This window comes from Conger conger, chromosome 13, assembly GCF_963514075.1.
Source record: "Conger conger chromosome 13, fConCon1.1, whole genome shotgun sequence".
Classification (NCBI taxonomy): Eukaryota; Metazoa; Chordata; class Actinopteri; order Anguilliformes; family Congridae; genus Conger; species Conger conger.
Window position 1 is genome coordinate 39371884 of NC_083772.1, and position 21189 is coordinate 39393072.

Below are 21189 nucleotides of genomic sequence, written 5' to 3' on the forward strand. Positions count from 1 at the left end.
TGTAAAGCTCAATAGGACCCTTTTGCCCTATTATACTGTAAATGAGCACATAAAATGGCTGCCATTTGGAATGACAGTTTAGTATTTGCATAGGCATTTTTCACCTTTAGTACAAATCAGCTTTTCATATAATGAATGTAGAAACAATATTATATTTTTGGTGCATTTGCTAGAACACATTCTACGCATGGCCTCAGTCAGGCCTTTAGCCTTGCTCTCTAAAACCCTGAATCTAAGTCCTCTGACTTCAGACTCCTCAGTGTCCATATACGGTTGTACATTTATCTTGTACCATATACTTCTCCTCTTACGGGAGCTTTTACTCCTACCCCATTGGCGTGTGCGAGGGGTTAACAATGCATTCCTGCCTAACCCATCTTCTGTCAATCTCTCATCAGGCGGGCCTAGGGCCGGGTCCTCGACACTTTGCTGCTTAAACATGTTATTCAATTGCAACAACTGATTTCAGTGGCCACTTACAGTGCATATTTCACATCAGCCTGTTGGTAAATGACCTGCTGAAGGATAACCAGTACTCCATGTTGACCATTGCCAGGCAGAGAAATGTAACTCCCATCATTTATTCCATTAGCCTTACCTGTCTGTATTTCCATGGCAACCATATACAGTATTACATCCTCACTTAATCAGGGTATGGCCATAATTGGTTAGGACATTAAAGACATCTTAATGGTCCAATCAGGGTTGGTGACAGAGCTACTTCTGTGTGGGCTGTAATTAAACAAAGAACAGAAACAAACAGTTCTGAAATTATCCGATAAAGAATATAAAAGACAAAAATGATCAAAAATAGAAAAAAACATCCCAACACAGTGTGTCTTCCGATAATTAATGACATGAAAACATTTGCACGATGTACAGTCACTCATTTGCACATTTTTCTAAGCACATACCCTATATTTAACCCAACCGAGTAAATGAGAAAAGTGGGAAATGTTTTCATCAGTCATTTTTAAAAAGTCGGATAAAAAAAGTGCAGACCAAATGACAGCAATTGAGTTGAGTGGGTGTCTGGAGCTACAGTTAGTGGGTGTCGTTGCCATTATCCCTTTATTTTTGGAAATTCTATTCTGGGTTCGTGTCCGTGGGTTCAGCAGATGATCGTGTAGTCAGTTTGAAGCTCCAAATGACACGAGCTGGGCTCTTGTGGCCTCCCCTCTCTTTCATCTTAACTGGCGGTTACACACGCATGTCCGACATTGTAATACGAAGTGTTTTGGCAACAAGCCGAGGCATATGTTGCATCAGGCAAACCCTTACGGTTTGTTTGAATCAGAAAAGGGGGCTGTGTTTGATGGTGCACACCCTTACGTGTTCGGTGTAAAATATTCAGTGTTACATTAGCTCCAATGTGAGTAAAGACTGAATGAAAAATGATGAAATGCACTCATTTAGAGTGCAATGTACCCTATCAGATGTAACACTGAACATTGTACTGTGTTTGTTGGCTTGAATATCTTACTTCATGAGTAGTTATGCATTATGCATAATTGTGGCTTGGAAATAGTTTTGGTTTCCCAAAAGAGTCGAAAGTGCATTTTGTATACATTTTGAAAACAAATGCACTTTTCCATCTTCAAAATTGGCGCTTCGGCAGTTTAAACATAGCCTTGCATTAACTGACTCCCTCAGCTTTTAAATGACAGATCGCCAAACGGTAAAGGAACGCAGGCTGCCAGGATTCTCCCGACACAGCAGGTAGTGATCGCATGAGACGCAGAAATGATAAATTAGCGAATATCCTTTCTGTTCCACCTGAAACAGGGGGGTTACAAAAGGAGAAAATAAAGAAAGTGAACAGGAACGGGCTCCCCAGAACGCATTCCCAGTCTAAGCACACTCCCCTGATCTCTCCTGCAGGGTCTGGGGGGATGATTACACTGTAGGGTGCAGTCCAGAGGGCTGTGGAGACACCACAGTGACTTTATTATCCGGCAAGTACCAGGGCAACACAGAGTAGACTGTAGTATAGTGCAGTGTAGTATAGTATAGTACAGTGCACTCAGAAAAAAATGGTTCCTAAAGGCACTCTGTGATTCCATAGAAGAACCCTATCTAGTTTAAGGATTCTTCGTCTGCTAGCTTTCACAGTTGACACCTATGACAGTGGGTTCCATACAGAACTAAAAAAAGGTTTCCCCTATGGAGACAAGTTAAATCTATAGTATTGTATAGTATAGTATAGTATAGTATAGCTCTATTTTGAAAATATAAATATGTATATTAGGTTTTATATATTATGATAAAGATTACATAAAATTTAATTGTGTAAAATGAATGTAGCAGTTATGTCGTTAAAATGATACTGAAACTGCATTATAGGAAAGCAGTCATTAAAGTGTTTATGGGCTGTATGCATACGTACTGCACGTATCCAGTTTGTAATTGCGCACCCCTGAATTCTGAAGAACGCTTTTGGTTTCAGTAGACTGTGGTCTATATAGTTTGTTATTTTCATAAAAAATGTTTTGCAAGTTAAGTCCCAGAACTGATGCACAGAAAAATAACACTTTTATTTCTAATTAAAATTTGACATATTAATTGAATCCTGATCTAGCAAACTCAGAGATAGATAAATCAAAACATTGCGACTGCTTTCTGAATACAAATGGCAATCGCGAAAAGATTGCAGTATTCATGTTGGCTCAGAATCGCTATTAGGGTATGATTTGTGGGTATTTTTTATCATTCTTTACTTTCCTTGATAAATTGTTAAATGTGTTCATGCACATGTATAGATAGAATGTGGGTAGATTTTGTAAATTAGGTAGAACATTCCACCTACTTTACAGGAGCATGCTGTAACTGTGACTTGCATTTTGTGGACTGCTGAAGGCAGACAGTAATTTGTTGAGGAGAAATAAAGCTTAGATTGTGTTCTATAAAAGGTACGCTAATAAGAAGTTCACTCTCACAAACACGGTAACAGCCATCGGAGCCAAGACAACACAGGGTGGGGGGGGGGGGGTATTTCATCCAATAATTAGCTACCCTCTTTCAGTTAAATACAGATCGCTGCTGTTGTACCCTGGCTCTTAACCTGAATCAGTTTCTCTATTATCTGGCATTATACATGTATAATGTACCAAACACATACTACTGTAGATGATGGATGTGAATGTCTAAGAAGAAAACTATACACTTGTATAGTGTGCTACCTGATTCAACTGTTCACACAGCCACACAATTCTCGGACTGCTGGAGGGCATAAACGAGGAACATTCTATCAGCTAGCAGTGAGTTAGCATTTAAACTCTTAAATGGTTGTCTTGTGCGTATGCTTTCTGTAGGGTATAGACCGGGTTGTGAATAAGGATTTACCTTCAGGCATTCTGTGGACTTACCTCCAGCCAGCCATCTTCCACCCGCAGGATTCATTTTGACGGGATGGTTGCAGCTGTTGTTTGACCACCTGTTGTTTTTCGGTGTTTGATATTCTTTCCAAAGGTGGACCACCACCTGTGTCTTTTGCCCTTGCTATGTTGTTGGACTGTTTTCCTTTTGTAGACCACCTAACATCGTGCCCTCTTTTCTTTGCATCATCGACTGTTTTGTTATTCCTTCTGTGACATCAATCCAAATTCTTCTGCTATCTGTTGATGTACACTGAGTAACCACTTTACTAGGGTTCTTTTTTTCATCGATCCTCTCCTGCATACCGCTGGTGTACCGCATGGTTATTTGGGTTACTGTCGCCTTCCTGTCAGCGGTCAGAGGAGAATACCACTTCGGCCCTTTGCTCACAGAACCGCCGCTCACTGGATGTTTTTTTTGTTTTTCACACCATTTGTGAAAATACCAGGAGATGGTTGAGACCCACCAAGATGGTTGAGACCCATCCCCAACTGACAAGCGGCATTTCTTCCCTCTTGTGATGTTTGGTCTGAGCAACTGAACCTCCTAACTATGTCTGCATGCTTTTGTGCATTGAGTTGCTGCCACATGATTGGCAGATTTGATATTCGGTTGCTTTGTATCGATTCTTTGGTGCCTTGTTATCTGGACTTGTAAATGTGCCATATTGTTTTGGACTCTCTTTATGGGTGTCTTGTACCACAAACTATTTGCTGCAACTATTTATTTAGTAAATTTAATCCTCAGCTTTGTATTTATTCACACACACATGCCATTCACCGTTTTAACATGACTTAAAGCATTTGCCAAGAGGGGAGCTAGAAAATGTTCCCACTTGGTTTCTATGTCCCCTCTTGGTGGATATGCAATGACACCATGGTCCCCAGTTAGATAGGTAGACAAGTGCACACGCACACACTCACACACACACACACACACACACACAGTACACTAAGAACCATGCATACCAAACGCTTACAAAAAAACTGATCTTAGATAATAGATTTAACTGTGGATTTAGTAGCCTTAGAACCATGTTTGATTGCCGTCCCTCTGACACACACCTGAACAAATACCATCAGGTGTCTCTCTACCTGCGTCTTTGTCACCTTCGCGAGACAGGATGGATGCACACCTGTCCCCTGCCAAGGTCCTACACGGAGAACTGCTGTTTGCTGACATCCAAATCCTTATCTCTGCAGTGTAACAGCTGTGTCTTATCTCCTGGGCCTTCCAATGCAGGAAATGGCTCTATTATTTATGTATTTCTCCTGACAAATTTCCCCAGCCGGCCTGCCTCCTTTCTAATCATCTCTCTCACAGATCTGTGCATGGATAGACGGCCTCGTAATAACAACCAGATTATTGACTTGTTATGGGGTCCATTGGATGTAATTGCTTCAGGTCCAAATGTTGTTTATTTTTTCCATTTCCAATCTTCATACACAAAATCGGCGACGTGCGGCATTCGTCGCGCTCGGAGGTAATCTAGACAGCGGGGACATTAGCCGACCGCGGCGTTTATTTAGCGTTTTTTTTTTTTGGGGGGGAAAATGACATGACGCGACGTTGTGTCCTTTTCGCTTTCACGGTCATTGTTTGACACGAAATTAGAAAGTCAAAATGTTTGCATTAAAGCGTGTGGAAACGAAGGCAGATTTTAAACGCCATAAATAACCACTCATGTTGAGAATGGATGTGGGCTTCGTCCGAACAAAGGCTGCTCGAGTCATTGATTTGCATTTCAATATAGTTGCTGTTTCAATATTGTTTCCCAGACATTTTGTTGGGCAAGATTATTATACTGTGTAATAAATATTCTCTCTGCTGATATTTGAGAGAGAAATTAAATGACATTATCAAACAGTCTCGGAAATACATTGTCGTTTCACAATGGAAAAGATAAAAAGTTCAAAGATATCTTTAGCAACTCAGAATAGCCTCCTACTGTGATATTTCTGTAATTCTTTTATAGTAGAAAAAAGGCTGTTAAAACTGCAAAAAATACAATATTTTGTGTTCAAAAAATGGCATGAACATATGCCTTTTGAAGTGGGGTCGCTGTGTCTTGGTAACATTTTATCGAAATTCTGTTAAGTGATTGTCTGTATTGCCATATCCTTACTCCCAGGTCTTGCAGTTTCTCTCTTTACTGTAGGCAGAAGAAGTGAGATTTAAATATGATCAGCACTGCTCATAATGTGCTGACCTTTAATAATATCTGCAGGGTATTGGTGGTCGCTGCTTGGAAATTGATTGGCATTGCAATGTATGAATGTCTTTTTTGTTGTTGTGTAGACATGCTCTGATTCTCCCTAAGTGAGATGCATTCTATTGAGGTGGATCTGGGTAATTCTTGACAGATTTTCTTTCAGGCATTGATTTGGGCCAGTTTATTACAGTGTTGACTGCAGCTTTGGCTTAATGTCCCTAACATCCTCAGGAAAAGGTCATACAAAATTGTCAGTCCCAAGTCAGCCCTAGGCAGGGCTGTGGAAAAAGGCCTGGTACCATATCACTGGATTTATAGGCTGTTTACACTACTGAGCGATGATATGGAAATCATCATCATTCACTAGGGGGCAAACACACACACAGGCATGCACACAGACGGACACACACACACACACACACGCACAACTAGCTATCTTTCTCTGGTCCTCTCAGTAATTTTATTCCCTTCAAATTGGTAGACCCCGAACTGAATAGAATGTCTGTGTGCCTGGTGCAGCAAGATATGTGTTCATTATTAATGCAGAGTAGTGATGCTATTGAATGCTTAACTATGCTAAATAGATAATCACTCTATAGCTGGGAATTTTGACTTGCACTTGTCTAGAACAAGCAGATGAGCTTTGTAACAAGTATCAAGCCACACTCTTTTGCTGTTTTTTAACCCTTCTTAATTACTTGCAAAGGACTTTCTGTAATAATTGGGGCGGCCTGTAGCGTTGTGGTTAAGGTACATGACTGGGTCATGCAAGGTCTGTGGTTCAATACCCAGTGTAGCCACAATAAGATCTGCACAGCCGTTGGGCTCTTAACCCTGCATTGCTCCAGGGGAAGATTGTCTCCTGCTTAGTCTAATCAACTGTACATCGCGCTGGATGAGAGCGTCTGCCAAATGCCATTAATGTAATGTAATTGTATTATCTATGCTGCAATTATATTTATGTGGTTTGATTTTATCTTATTTTGATAAAAAATTATTTCAACAAGAATGGCCAACCAAATTCTGTCATATGGTAGTAGTTTGGCTTCTTAAATCTGGCAAGGTATATTGCTGTTCATTCAAAATTATGCAGTAGACAAGTGGTGACAAAATTAGGCAACATAACAAATCTTTTCGACCATCTGAAACAGTGCCATTCATGAGAGCAAGTTTAATGCACCAACAAAGTATTAGTCGCCTGAGTACTAAGAAGCATCAACATTTTTGTGCTCTTGGCAGGTTTTTCATTATTGAGAAGCAGCATATGCCATCTCCATCCATCAGCTTAGCTATTTAGTGCCTCAACTACCACAGCTTTAGACCAATTTTGTTTTTCCATGTGGGTATTTATGCCATGTTTAAAACAACAGCTCACGCTAGGCTTTGAGACAGGTGGTAGCTGGTTGACCAGTTCAGACCAGTTCAGACCAGTTCAGACCAGCTTATGACCAGCATATGGCCAGCTTCATGACCAGCTTGGCCATACTGGTTGACCAGCTCATACCCAGCTAGACCAGCTTTATGACCAGCTTGGACATGCTGGTTGACCAAGCTCCTACCCAGCAAAACCAGCTCATGACCAGCTAGACCAGCTCAAGTTTCAAAATGGTCAAGTTGGGATAGCTGGACTTTACAACAGGGTAAACCCCTAATGTCTTATGTGTGTAATATTCTACATGCAAGTCAAATTTGTCATGGTGAAGTCAGCTAATCCCTGCCAGTGAGGAGTGTGCAGGGCAGCAGATGTAAAGGGCAGGTCACGATGGCTGCAGTCTCGCCTGCTTGTTAGGGTCCTATCGATACTCTGCACTACCGCTATAAAAGCTTCTTAAATCTCACACAGAGATTTGATAACAATGCTATTGTTAGCATGCTGTTAGTGAGTCGGGCCCTGTTCTGTAGTAGTGACGGCGCTCTGGCCCGCGATGGCACGGCGAGCAGCGAAACTTAGCGGCGGGTTTAAAGCGTTCCGCCGGGATCGCTGACGCGGCAGCGCGCCGGTAAAGGGCCCCTATCGCAGACGCCAGGCCCCTCTGCCTGGAAGCACGCGGCTCTGCCAAGAGGCAAAGCCCGCTCATTCATCAGCGCGCCTGCCTAATCTCCACACTCTGCGATTGATTTTCTCTCTTTTTTAGGATCGTAACCACAGTCGGGACAACCTCCAACCCTTTGTCTTTTAACCAATCAATCCTTTTTTTAGAGTGTCACTGGAATTTAATCAAAACATGTGACCCGACTACAGACAACTCCCCGAATGCTCCAGAACAATGCCGTCTCCGATTTCCCGGGGGCTGTCAAACGCTTTTTCGCTTTTTTTCCCCGCCAACAAATTAAACCCTTGTTTAATCTTTTATTCCCCCTTCTATTTCTAGTACTGCAAATGAAATTAAAAGGGAATTATAGAGTTGACATATGGTGTGATAATTCATTGATGAGCAAACAGTTATTTAAAAAGAAATGCTGGGATATTTTTCTTTTAACTCGGTGTGCAATCCTTATTACTTCCTAATTTATGCATATTTCAAAAGAAACTGTGGTAATTGTATTGAAAGTGTCAAAGGCTTGTTTTTTTTTTGTCATGGAATTAAAATACAAAATGGAATTCCAGATTACAGGAAGGTAAAACGTGTGTGTATATTATTCTTTTTTCACATAACATTTACTTAATATTTTGGTAAGGCAATGGATACCCCACACAGTGCAATTTCATTTTCCAGTGGAAGGGTTTAATTCCCCCTGGTTTATTCAGATTTAGTACCGGGGTGTTAAGCTAAACTCTGTCTTCTTCGTTCCCTTCTTTTATGAGCGGGAGAGTTTTAAAATGGCCGCCCTCTCTGGGTGTTCATTAAAATCGAATGCGTCTTTCTCAACTCAAACGCAGCCGAGTGGGTCAGCTGTAGGCTTCAAAGGAACGTAGCGGGGTGTCTGATCAGTCAACAGCAGAAACAGCCCTCACTTCGACCTGCACATCGCCTGGAGACTTACTGCCCTGCTGCGTCGGTCAGTCATATCCACTCTACATATCAAACACACAGGGGCCCCAGAATCATTCATATCCTTGGTTTATTAAAAGAGTAAAAAAAATTATATAATAAATGAAATAATTAAAATTATTTTCTTTTATTTTGAAAAAAAATGTATGTTTTATTTTGAGCATTTATTTTTCAATGATGAAAAGGAAGAAGCATTGGGTGAGCTTATGCCTCCCAGAGATTGTCATGGGAGGCAAAGCCTAGCCTTCCACTTAGTAAATAAATAATATCAAGCCCTTAGCAGTACAGCTACTGCTGGTGGAATTCACCCCCTGGTCGAAACCCTTACAAGACTGCGTAGGGCTTGCGCATTGAACTCATCTTTGCACTCTGTTGGTGTTGAGAGAGAAGGCAATCAGCTGCCATTCAGAATGACACCAATGCCCAGCTTAAAGCAATAGACTTCAGATACTGTATCTGCAGAATGCCAAATACGTTTCTCATGATTAAGTGATATAAGGGTCTCTGATTTGGAGTTGTAAATTCCAAATTTGACTTAGTCTTGGACTAGGCTTAATCTGTGTCTACGAAACTGGCCATACATGTTCTTAAGTGTGGTGTCAATGGCTTGGTCCATTTTACAAAATTTGCCATAGATTCTACATGTGTTAAGAATAGTTCAGCCTCCACATGCCTAGAGCCTCTAGTTCATTTCTGGCTTTTTCACATGACAAAAAAACATTATTTTAACAGTCTGATAGCTTGTTAGCAACCTTTACTTGCCACGTACACTGTGCCTCTGCTTAGAATAACCAGCAGTTCAGATAATGTTCATAGTCCCTTGTTTTTATTATCTAATTCCCACACTTTGGTCACGTTCGCTCTCTATAGTCCATATCGGGTTCAGCATGAACTCATAACAATTCATTTTTGCTCGTATTATCAATTCAGATGTGTAGGCTGGCTGATCTGGCTGATCTGTGTACAGTTTTTTTTATGAGAGTATGATGTTGCAGAACCTTGAATTTCAAATAAGAATGCCACAGCCCTCTTAATTGATGAATGTCATGGCAGTGTTTCCCAACACATGATGGTACACATGATGGTAGCAATACATACCTGAAATCAGCAGTACGGTCATAGGACAGGCTGGGATTTATTTTACACACAGATGGAAAAAGAAAACTCAAGACAGTGACTAAAAATGTACAGTCTTACAGATTAGTCATGTTTACTTGATTTTATTTTATTTTTTTAATGATGAAAACCTCTTTGGTGATATGTGCTAACTCTTCTATTATGTTCAGAGTTTATGACCGTTTTTATGTTTGGGGTCATCAGTTTAAAAAAAGCTAGCTCTTTATCCATGAATATGAAAATGTATGGGAAAGTACTACTATAATCATCCACAACGAAATCTGAGATAAAAATAAAAATGGTTGTATATTTTCTGACATTTTACACCATTACAGAGGGTCAAAATACGCCCATGCAACACATGCAAAGTTGGTACAGGAGTTCTGAAATCAAAGCATTATGTTTAATGCATGTTTACTATTTACTATTTAATCACATGTAAAAGAATCATACAGTATCAATATGGAAAAAGGTTAACTGGTTTATAAGAGTTGTCAAACACTGAATGGGGTCAAACTGACCCCAAACATAATAGGGTTAATCATTTGAAAACATAAATATTCACTTGCGAAATGTGTGCTGCTTTGGCTAAAATTATCTGGCAAATGAGTCTATTGCAAAATGTAAGACTGGCTGTAAATGTCAATGAAGGGCAAAAAGAAATGTAGTAGTAATATTTTGAGCTGGCATTAATTAGCTAACCAAGCTAGCAAGCAAACAAGCTAATAGAGCCATTTATTTGTTTGAATTTCTCTGTATTGTCTCATATATTCTGCTCTCTCATTTCCAGGCCATAAAGTGATGAACGAAGGCGAATATGTGGAGATCACAGCGATCACCAAAGAGCAGTCGGGCATCTACGAGTGCAGCGCCAACAACGACGTGTCGGCCCCTGACGTCAGGACTGTGCACGTCACCGTGAACTGTGAGCCCAGAGCCACACTGACACCGCCTGTTCACATCCACTCAGTCTCCACACTGACACAGCCTGTTCACATCCACTCAGTCTCCACACTGACACAGCCTGTTCACATCCACTCAGTCTCCACACTGACACAGCCTGTTCACATCCACTCAATCTCCACACTGACACAGCCCGTTCACATCCACTCAGTCTCCACAATGACACAGCCTGCTCACATCAACTCAATCTCCACACTGACACAGCCTGTTCACATCCACTCAATCTCCACACTGACACAGCCTGCTCACATCCACTCAATCTCCACACTGACACAGCCTGTTCACATCCACTCAATCTCCACACTGACACAGCCTGTTCACATCCACTCAATCTCCACACTGACACAGCCTGCTCACATCCACTCAATCTCCACACTGACACAGCCTGTTCACATCCACTCAATCTCCACACTGACACAGCCTGCTCACATCCACTCAATCTCCACACTGACACAGCCTGTTCACATCCACTCAATCTCCACACTGACACAGCCTGCTCATATCCACTCAATCTCCACACTGACACAGCCTGTTCACATCCACTCAGTCTCCACACTGACACAGCCCGTTCACATCCACTCAGTATCCACACTGACACAGCCTGTTCACATCCACTCAATCTCCACACTGACACAGCCTGCTCATACTTTGACTTATACAAATAAATTAGTCAAAGTTAAGGACATTCTTTGAACTAATTTAGGCCATAAATTGATATTAAGCCATCCTGTTGATAGCGATGTCACTGGAGCCGTTGTCTTTGCCTGGGTTTCCTCAATAATAGGTCTCTAGATCAGTTGCTCCTCACTCCTGGTCCCAGAGAGCCGCTGGGTATTCTGGCTTTTGTTCAACACTTACTTCAATTAAAGCAGGTAATTGCTCAGTTAACTCACCTCACATGGTTTCCTGAGTCTGAATTGGTTGCTGCTGTTAAGGCTATAACAAAAACCAGCATACCCTGCGACTCTCCAGGATCAGCAGTGAGGACCACTGCTGTAGGTGCAAGTATTGGAAGGGTAATCATAATCCCCAGACGGGGTAGAACCATCATTTGAAGTCAATGAGTCACTCCATTGGTTGAGATCATTAAGTGATTGACAGAACATGGTAGCCCAACTCATAACAGGGTTTTGCTGCTTCACTCTCATGATTTATTACACTGTTGGGGAGCCTGTTCTTAATAACTATCCATGCTCTAGTCATCTATCTCTGCCCATTATGCCTTTTGTAAATTATTTCGTAAAAACATTGGTATATACATGCACACAAACATGTCCTCAGGTTTTGCTGAATATGTCACTTATTATTATTATTATTATTATTATTATTATTATCCTTTATTTAACCAGGAATGTCCCATTGAGATTAAACATCTATTTTTCAAGAGAGACCTGGCAAAGACAGGCAGCAGCACAAAAAAGTTTCATACAAACCACAAACAGCAAATTACAAAGTTAATTAACAAACAGGAATACAATAGTTTACTAGGTAATTAAGCAGGGCAATTTAGAATGTCACAATCAAAGAAAAAAAAATAGGCTAGCCAAAATGTAGACATATCACACTTCTGTTGAAGATGTCATATAACAGTTGTAGTGTTTATTTTATTTTCTTAGGCTTAATTATAAACTTCAGCTTTCAAAAATGCAATTAACACCCTGTGTGCTTCTACAGGAAGAGCCTTAACTTGTGGTACACAGCACAACATACAAAACTGTATTGGCTCCACACACACACAGACACGCACACACACATACACACACAAGCACACGCACACACGCACACACACACAGACACGCACACACAGACAGACACACAGACACACACACACACACACACACACACAAGCACATCCTGTATTTAATCTCTGACTGGTTCACTCTGAACTGTCTCTTGTAGATCCTCCCTACATTTTGAATGCCAGGAGCACCGGCGCCCCTGTTGGTCACAAGGGCATTCTGCAGTGTGAGGCGTCCGCAGTGCCCATCGCAGACTTTGAGTGGTACAAAGAAGACCGCAGGCAAGTCCACGTCCCAGCTGCAGTGTCACGCTCTCCATTTCACAGCTAACAGCTGTGTTGAACTCAATACAATAGAGGCCTCATGATTTCCTATGAAGCAAAATTGCACTGCATTACTATGATTTGTTTTGGGTTCAGATACTTTTCTGTGCTCTATTGATCTTGCTTGGTGCATTTGAGCCTGCGAGTGGGGCGGGGTTTGCACTTTTGGGATCATTTCATTTGCTGGGATCATTTCGGGCAAGCTTAGTCAAATGCAGAAAATCCACATTTGAATCCAAAACAAACACTATTTCAACCCAGGTCTGGAACATAATGCAATAAGATGACTAAATATGTAACATTATGATGTAACTTTTGAATGTACAGATAAATGCAGAATCATTGATAAAATAAAATTTGACATGAACTGAAGCATTGTCTCATTCCATGCTTGGTATTCTAAATGAAGAGAATGAAGGTATTGGTAAGTTTTTATTGTAGCCCCAAGTTTAATATTCAAAGCAACACCATGAAGACAGTGCCTTACTGTTGACATTTTAAAAGCGTATCTTGATTTATCCAAAATTATCAATTGACTGAATTCACCCAGGCACAATCAAAGATAAATCTGTCAATGAATGACTGGGTGTTGTTGGATTACTGCCAGCTCTGAGAATGTAAAATACTCTGATTTAAAGGATATGGATTGAAGTTAATAGAATGGCTCCCTCAAGTGAACGACACATTACACTCCCATAACAGATGTCACGCAGTTAAACATGAATTTAAGTAGATAATTCTTTTTTTTCTTCCACTTCTTGGTGATGTTTCATTTTGCTCGGAATTGAATGCCTGTGTTCGGTTTTCTTTATTTGGCAAGAATATTGCTCTCGTGGTGATTGATGTAATGATGGCAATCAGTCAGGGTTTTTATACAAACTTATATAAAGTGGTGGTGGAATCTGTGTTCGCGAGTTGTCAAATATTTGTCTGGGTAGGTATCCATGGCAACTCCGCAACGAGTATTTGCAAACGTGCCTAACCGCTTGCCTTGTCATTGCAGGCTCCTCAGCGGACTTAACGGAGTAAAAATTGAAACCAAAGGCAAAGAATCCATGCTCGTCTTCTTCAACGTGTCTGAAGAGGATTATGGAAACTACACCTGCGTTGCCCTAAACAATATGGGGCACACAAACGCAAGCATAATTTTGTACGGTAAGAATCGTTTCTAATAGAATGCAAGACCATACTGCTACTTTGTTTGAATAACGTGTTGTATTATATTCAAATGGTGAGTATGTACAAAGGGAGAAGAAACAGGCAGGCTTTTGATTTATGAAGTGAAAGTCAGGCGGGAAATGAAACTCACAGAATGCCTGCAAACCAGGTGTATAATAAAGCTAATGGTAAAGTTTTACTATTTTCCTATTGTGTTGTATTCTCTATATGTTCAGTTATAAAGGACTGGGGTAGAGCCCAACATAACTTTTCTGGATTTGTTTAGCGGTCAAAGGTGAAGGTAAGGTAAGCTGAGCTACTTAAACTTACTGGGCCATAAACTGTAGCTTTTGCTGTGGCAAAAACAAATCATTGCAGTAATTTAAGCTGAAAACACCTCCATAAAGCTTAAATGAAGCCTTCAGAGAGATATAATTGGCAGATAAAGGATTTGTGAACGATAAAACACTTTATGTCTGCATGTTTTGGCAGTCCCCACACTTCAGATGTTATACTTAGTTAGTGTGTGAGGATGCCTCATCTTAGAATACTGATTACATAGGAAATTGTTCTGAACCAGTGCAGTGTATTTATGGGAATTCATGGAAGTGCACTATTAAATTAATATCGGGGCTGAGCCCTGATAATTCCTAATGAAACCCTATGGGAGAAATGTGTCTCACCTTCTCACACCTAGGGGAGACCTTAAAGTTTTGAATCATCATAACCTTTTTGGAGAATATCATTACATTACATTATTGGCATTTGGCAGACGCTCTTATCCAGAGCGACGTACAGTTGATTAGACTAAGCAGGAAACAATCCTCCCCTGGAGCAATGCAGGGTTAAGGGCCTTGCTCAAGGGCCCAACTGCTGTCCGGGATTAGAACCGCCAACCTTGTGTGTCCCAGTCATTTACCTTAACCACTACGCTACAGGCCACCAACTACCATCAACTTATGGCAGTGGGATAATGAATATATCTTTTGCAGTTCTGTTATAATTCTGACCAATCGATGTGGACATTTGAATCCAACCTTACTGTACCTACAACCTACAGTGTTTGCCCACAATGCTGCAATGGCAACTGAGAGAAAAAAAAATCATACACAATGCTACGGAATTTTGAGAAGAATGAATATGCACAGAAATCTCTGTGAGATTGCCGCTGTGCCTTTGTGACAAGTAACTTAGCAACAAATGTAGGGGCTGTAATTAGGGGCTGACTCCATCTAATGGTGGTGATAACATTGAATTTTGATGTGGCTCTAATAGAATGCATGTCAAATGTTGTGAAATGAACCCTCGACAAATGTAATTGCTTGTGATTCAAAGCCAATCAAAATTAGATTACAGTCCAGCAAACAATATTGTTACAGAGACTGATCAATGTTAACTTTTTTTGGTATGTTTTATCAGGGATAAGATTACAGAAGGTATATTAGAGTGCCATGGCACTGTAGAACCGTAATGCACCGTAGGATATTATGTGAACCGTTGTCGATTTGTGTTCCATACTGATCCAAATAAATCAATTGCAGTTTTGGTAGAAGTATGTATAATTTAGGGTCTGTTTTTTTTCCCCCACGTGACATGACGTATGTTTTGTTGACACAGGAGGTGGAGGGGGAAGGGAACTGGGCTCTGGGGGCAGGGTTGGGGACTTTTCAAACTACATACTTAACTGCTCTTTTGCAAATGTTTTGTGGGCATTTTAGATACTAAAACCAGGAAGGGCCTTTAGCGTTCACTTAACATGCAGGCTAAACTAAGCACTACTCTTTTTCTTTTCTAACTCAGTTTGCGGAATTTGTTTTAGCGATACTTCTTGCTTTTAATTAGTTTGTTCGTCAAGGTTAAAGACAAATTGATTGGGTCCTATCCCCCCCTGCAGACTCTTATGTTTCAGGATATTTTGGCCTTGAGAGCTATTAAAAATATATCAATAAATGCCTTCAATTAACATTTCAGCAATCAGTCAATTTGTTTGATGTATGAAAAAAATCCTCATTAAAATTATCAGTGCACTGTACACTCAGAAATAAAGTGACAGTGGAGGTACATTTTTGTTCTTCAAGGATCAAATTTCCCAAAAAGTCCCCTTAAAGTAAGGTTCCCTTTGGGTACAAATTAATATGTTTTCCAATGACAAAGGTACAAAATAATTATATATTGCTGGGGTACAATTTTATGTATATGTACAGTGGTGTGAAAAAGTGTTTGCCCCCTTCCTGATTTCTTATTTTTTTGCATGTTTGTCACACTTAAATGTTTCAGATCATCAAACAAATTTAAATATTAGTCAAAGACTAAGTAAACACAAAATGCAGTTTTTAAATGAAGGTTTTTATTATTAAGGGAGAAAAAAAATCCAAACCTACATGGCCCTGTGTGAAAAAGTGATTGCCCCCTAAACCTAATAACTGGTTGGGCCACCCTTAGCAGCAACAACTGCAATCAAGCGTTTGTGATAACTTGCAATGAGTCTCTTACAGCGCTGTGGAGGAATTTTGGCTCACTTATCTTTGCAGAATTGTTGTAATTCAGCCACATTGGAGGGTTTTCGAGCATGAACCGCCTTTTTAAGGTCATGCCACAGCATCTCAATAGGATTCAGGTCAGGACTTTGACTAGGCCACTCCAAAGTCTTCATTTTATTTTTCTTCAGCCATTCAGAGGTGGACTTGCTGGTGTGTTTTGGATCATTGTCCTGCTGCAGAACTCAATGAAATGCGGTGTTACTTTTACGCCAGATGTAATGGGAGACACACCTTCCAAAAAGTTCTACTTTTGTCTCGTCAGACCACAGAGTATTTTCCCAAAAGTCTTGGGGATCATCAAGATGTTTTCTGGCAAAATTGAGACTTGCCTTAATGTTCTTTTTGCTCAGCAGTGGTTTTCGTCTTGGAACTCTGCCATGCAGGCCATTTTTGCCCAGTCTCTGAACACTGTCATGAACACTGATGTTAACTGAGGCAAGTGAGGCCTGCAGTTCTTTGGATGTTGTTGTGGGGTCTTTTGTGACCTCTTGGATGAGTCGTCGCTGCGCTCTTGGGGTAATTTTGGTCGGCCGGCCACTCCTGGGAAGGTTCACCACTGTTCCATGTTTTAGTCCCAAAGCTTTAGAAATGGCTTTATAACCTTTTCCAGATTGATAGATCTCAATTACTTTCTTTCTCATTTGTTCTGGAATTTCTTTAGATCTCGGCATGATGTCTAGCTTTTGAGGATCATTTGGTCTACTTCACTTTGTCAGGCAGGTCCTATTTAAGTGATTTCTTGATTGAGAACAGGTGTGGCAGTAATCAGGCCTGGGTGTGGCTAGAGAAATTGAACTCAGGTTTAATAAACCACAGTTAAGTTATGTTTTAACAGGGGGGGGCAATCACTTTTTCACACAGGGCCATGTAGGTTTGGATTTATTTTCTCCCTTAATAATAAAAACCTTAATTTAAAAGCTGCATTTTGTGTTTACTTGTGTTGTCTTTGACTAATATTTAAATTTGTTTGAAGATCTGAAACATTTAAGTGTGACAAACATGCAAAAAAATAAGAAATCAGGAAGGGGGCAAACACTTTTTCACACCACTGTATATGGTACTGTCCCAGCAACAAGCATTTGTACCTTTTTAGGGAGTTTTCATACCTTTACTTATGAGAGTGTAGTGAAAGTGATGAAAGTTGATTAGACTAAGAAAGGGACAATCCCCCCTGGAACAATGCAGCATTAAGGGCCTTGCTCAAGGGTCTGACAGCTGTGCAGATCTGATTGTGGCTGAACCACCAACCTTCTGGGTTCCAGTCATGTACCTTTTCCCCCTACACTGTTTCTTCTAAGTTCCTCGTCCAACACGCCAAAAAACCCATTCTAAAGCAATGACACGTGCCTATGGTGAATCTGCTCCTTTGACGTGCGTCTGCGGGGATTAACGTCTCTCTCTGGCAACCCTCAGGACCGGGCGCGGTGCACGAAGTCAACAGGGCGACCCTCTCCCCCCACTCGCTGCGCCTGCTCTGGACTGTGACTTTGCTCGGCCTTTTCAAGTTTTGATGCAGCTGCGCCCACATCCAGAGTCCCTCAGCATCCCAACACAACAGACTTTTAGTTTCATCCGAGAACAGGAGCTCCAACAACACTCGTTTTTTTACGGAGGCGTTCGCGTGGGTGGGAGCGGGAGGGGGCGGGGAGGGTGGCAGGGACGAGCGGTGTAATGAATTTTGGTTTTCTCCGATCTTTGTGTGTGTAAAAACGTGAGGGGGGTGTAAAATAGATTTTGGCTGAGGCCTTTTGCTTTTTTGGTCTAATCTACAGTCTGGATGTATTCACTGAGATCACTGTTTTATTCCTTTCTGGTTTAGCTCTGTCATGTTATATTAAGAAAAAATATTGTATTAAATAATCAACAAAATACATTAATTTTGTCTGATAAAATGAGTCCTTACTCAAGACCAACAAGAACAAAGATTGGATGAAAGTTGGTTTGTCATGAGGTACAGCAAAAATAGCAAATTTTCCAAGAGACAGATATTATTGTTGACTTAACCAATTTGTTAGGTTGTTTTAAAGTGATCCAAAGATGGTAGGTTTCAAAATACTGAACATTGACTGCAAGACACAAAACACATCTACCATAAAAAAGAAAAAAGTATAAGACATTAACAACACAGTAATCTTAGAAAACACAATGATGTCGACTGAAAAGGGTCAGAGTCAGAAATGGATTTCCTCGCTACACAGGGTAGCCTTTAATTCAGAGCACAACAGATAACAGCAGCTAACTGATTCAGATCATGCAACAGCTCATAGTTTCTCAATCCTTATTTACATTTTACTTGGCCACATAATAGCATATATATTACTGTGAGGATTACAATGGAAGGAATTGAAATGTGCTTGGAATGTCATGTCAATGGTGGCTTATTGTGTGTTGATATTTTGATATACACGATGTATGGAAAAGTGAGATAAAAGTCTATTGCCTGTTTTTGACAAAAGTATCCATGCCTTTTTGGACAGCCCTAGCCATCCACGTCCGGCTCCTGGTTTCATCTCATGGTGTTATAATGGGCAGGAAATAATGCAGTTTACCACCCAGGGGAAGACATAGAGTAGCCACTAAACATACAAAATGGAGGAGTTGAGACCTTCCTATCCTTCATGGCTTTGGTATTGAATTGTGGGAGATTGTCATTGATGCTCGCAGACGCATTCCCTGAACAAGGCACCGCCTGGGCGGAGTTTTCCCATGATGCAGAAGACATTCTACACTCACTGAGCACTTTATTAGGAAGAGAGGAGAGACGTCAGAGGAGAATGGCCAAACTGGTCTAAGTTGACAGGAAGGTGACAGTAACACAAATAGCCACACATTACAACAGTGGTATGTAGAAGAGCATCTCTGAACACACAACACAACATAACTCTAAGTGGATAGGCTACAGCAGTTGAAGTCTAAAAAATGAATCTAATAAATACCTAATAAAGTGCTCGGTGAGTGATTTATTGGTCTTCTGCTGCTGTAGCCTAGAGGTTTGACACATTGTGTGTTCAGAGATGCTCTTCTGCATACCACTGTTGTAATGTGTGGTTATTTGCATTACTATGACCTTCCTGTCAACTTTGACCAGTCTGGCCATTCTCCTCTGACCTCTCTCATTTACAACGTGTTTCTGCCTGCAAAACTGCTGCTCACTGGATTTCTTTTAGTTTTTCGCACCATTCTCTGCAAACCATATAGAGACTGTTGCGTGTGAAAATCCCAGGAGATCAGCAGTTTCTGAGATACTCACACCACCCTGTCTGCCACCAACAATCATTCCACGGTCAAAGTCACTTAGATCACAAATATAGCTCAACCTCTCGACCATGTCTGCATGCTCGTATTCATTTAGTTGCTGCCACATGATTGGCTGATTAAATATTTCCTGGTGTACACATCTACCTAATAAAGTGCTCATTGAGTGTGCATGGGTATGCACTGCACTTACACCAGAGGGACGAGGCATTTTAATGGGCATGTGTACATTTTTGCTGAGTTGCACTTCCCACAATATGCAATGTGCCTGGAAGATAGTTATCTCACAGAAATGAGGTCTGGCATTGCCTCAGATGCATGGCTCCAGATTAAATACCAGGCATCCTGTTTCGTTACAACCTTAAAAAATAAATGAAATGTGCATTTAGAATGATCAAATCATTATTTCTATATGTTCATTTTATGTCACAGGCAAAGAATTGTGGTGTAAATAATAAAAAAGTGCAGTGATTCTATTGTCCCTTCTTGAAGATGTCAGTGATTGGAGAACATTCAAAGTTGATACAGTATGTGGTTTGGTAAAACTCCCCTTCATTTATAAAAAATTAATACAAATCATATTCAGTATTTTAAGCATTTTAAGCATTTTAATTATATATTTATTTAAATATTGAGTTGTCTTATTCAAGGCCCAGAATCTCAATCTTAAGAATCTTAAGATACATGCAGTGTTACACATTTTTGTAGTCTGGCTGGACGTGAACTCTAAATACAAAACGGCACAAGACAATACCCATGCTTCCAGCCAGGAAAGCATCCCCTAACACCTGACAGTGTTGAATTTTACGTATTATACTACCGCAGCAAGAAATAATATAGCATGGTTGAGATCAATATAACTTAGTAGTAGTTTCCCCTTTGTAGCTTAATATATGTTTTTGATACATACAAATATACCCTGGCTATCCATATATTGTACAGTAAACACCTGCGTTTTTAAAGGACTGCTTTCCTTCTCATTGCAAGAGAGAAGTAGGCATTCTTTATTCCTCCAGTATTGCGAGAACATTCTGCAAGGAACATTTTAAGGTGCAATATTTGCCGTCTTGGATTCGGAAGGATTAGAAAATGCCTCATTATCTCTGCTTATTAATTTATGTACACTAACAGACACAAATATTATTATTATTTTTCAGGAAAGAATCTTTGGGAATGTGTACACGGTCACTATTTCCTGGTTTGCTCTGTTCTGTCAAAACGGAGACCCAAAGTATAAAGTGTGAGATGGTTGAAATTGTGCATACCTTTTTATTTTTTAATCACGTGTATGTATTAAATATGCATATGCCCTGTTGATATGCAGTTATATGCTCAGAGCCCCAGCATATTGGCTGTGAAATGGAACAATGAAAATGAAGTTGAATTGCAGACTGTCAGCTTTAATTTAATAGTTACATCCATATCAGGTGATCGGTGTGGGAATTTTATACACCCCTCTCCATTTTAAGGGTAGCAAAAGTAATTAGACTGCCTGCTCAGTTGTTTCTTGGCCAG

General features: G+C 40.5%; 1 protein-coding gene across 5 annotated transcripts in view; it reads left to right on the forward strand.

Moving 5' to 3' along the window:
• Nucleotides 1–18024, forward strand: part of LOC133107953 (opioid-binding protein/cell adhesion molecule homolog) — a 323813-nt gene extending 305789 nt beyond the window's left edge. For all 5 annotated transcript variants that reach the window (XM_061217296.1, XM_061217297.1, XM_061217298.1 and 2 more), the window contains 4 exons: nucleotides 10487–10621; nucleotides 12559–12679; nucleotides 13725–13876; nucleotides 17833–18024. In XM_061217296.1, the coding sequence (XP_061073280.1) occupies nucleotides 10487–10621; nucleotides 12559–12679; nucleotides 13725–13876; nucleotides 17833–17930 (506 nt within the window). In that variant the 3' untranslated portion in view covers nucleotides 17931–18024. The remainder of the gene's footprint in view (nucleotides 1–10486; nucleotides 10622–12558; nucleotides 12680–13724; nucleotides 13877–17832) is intronic.
• Nucleotides 18025–21189: the final 3165 nt, after the last annotated feature.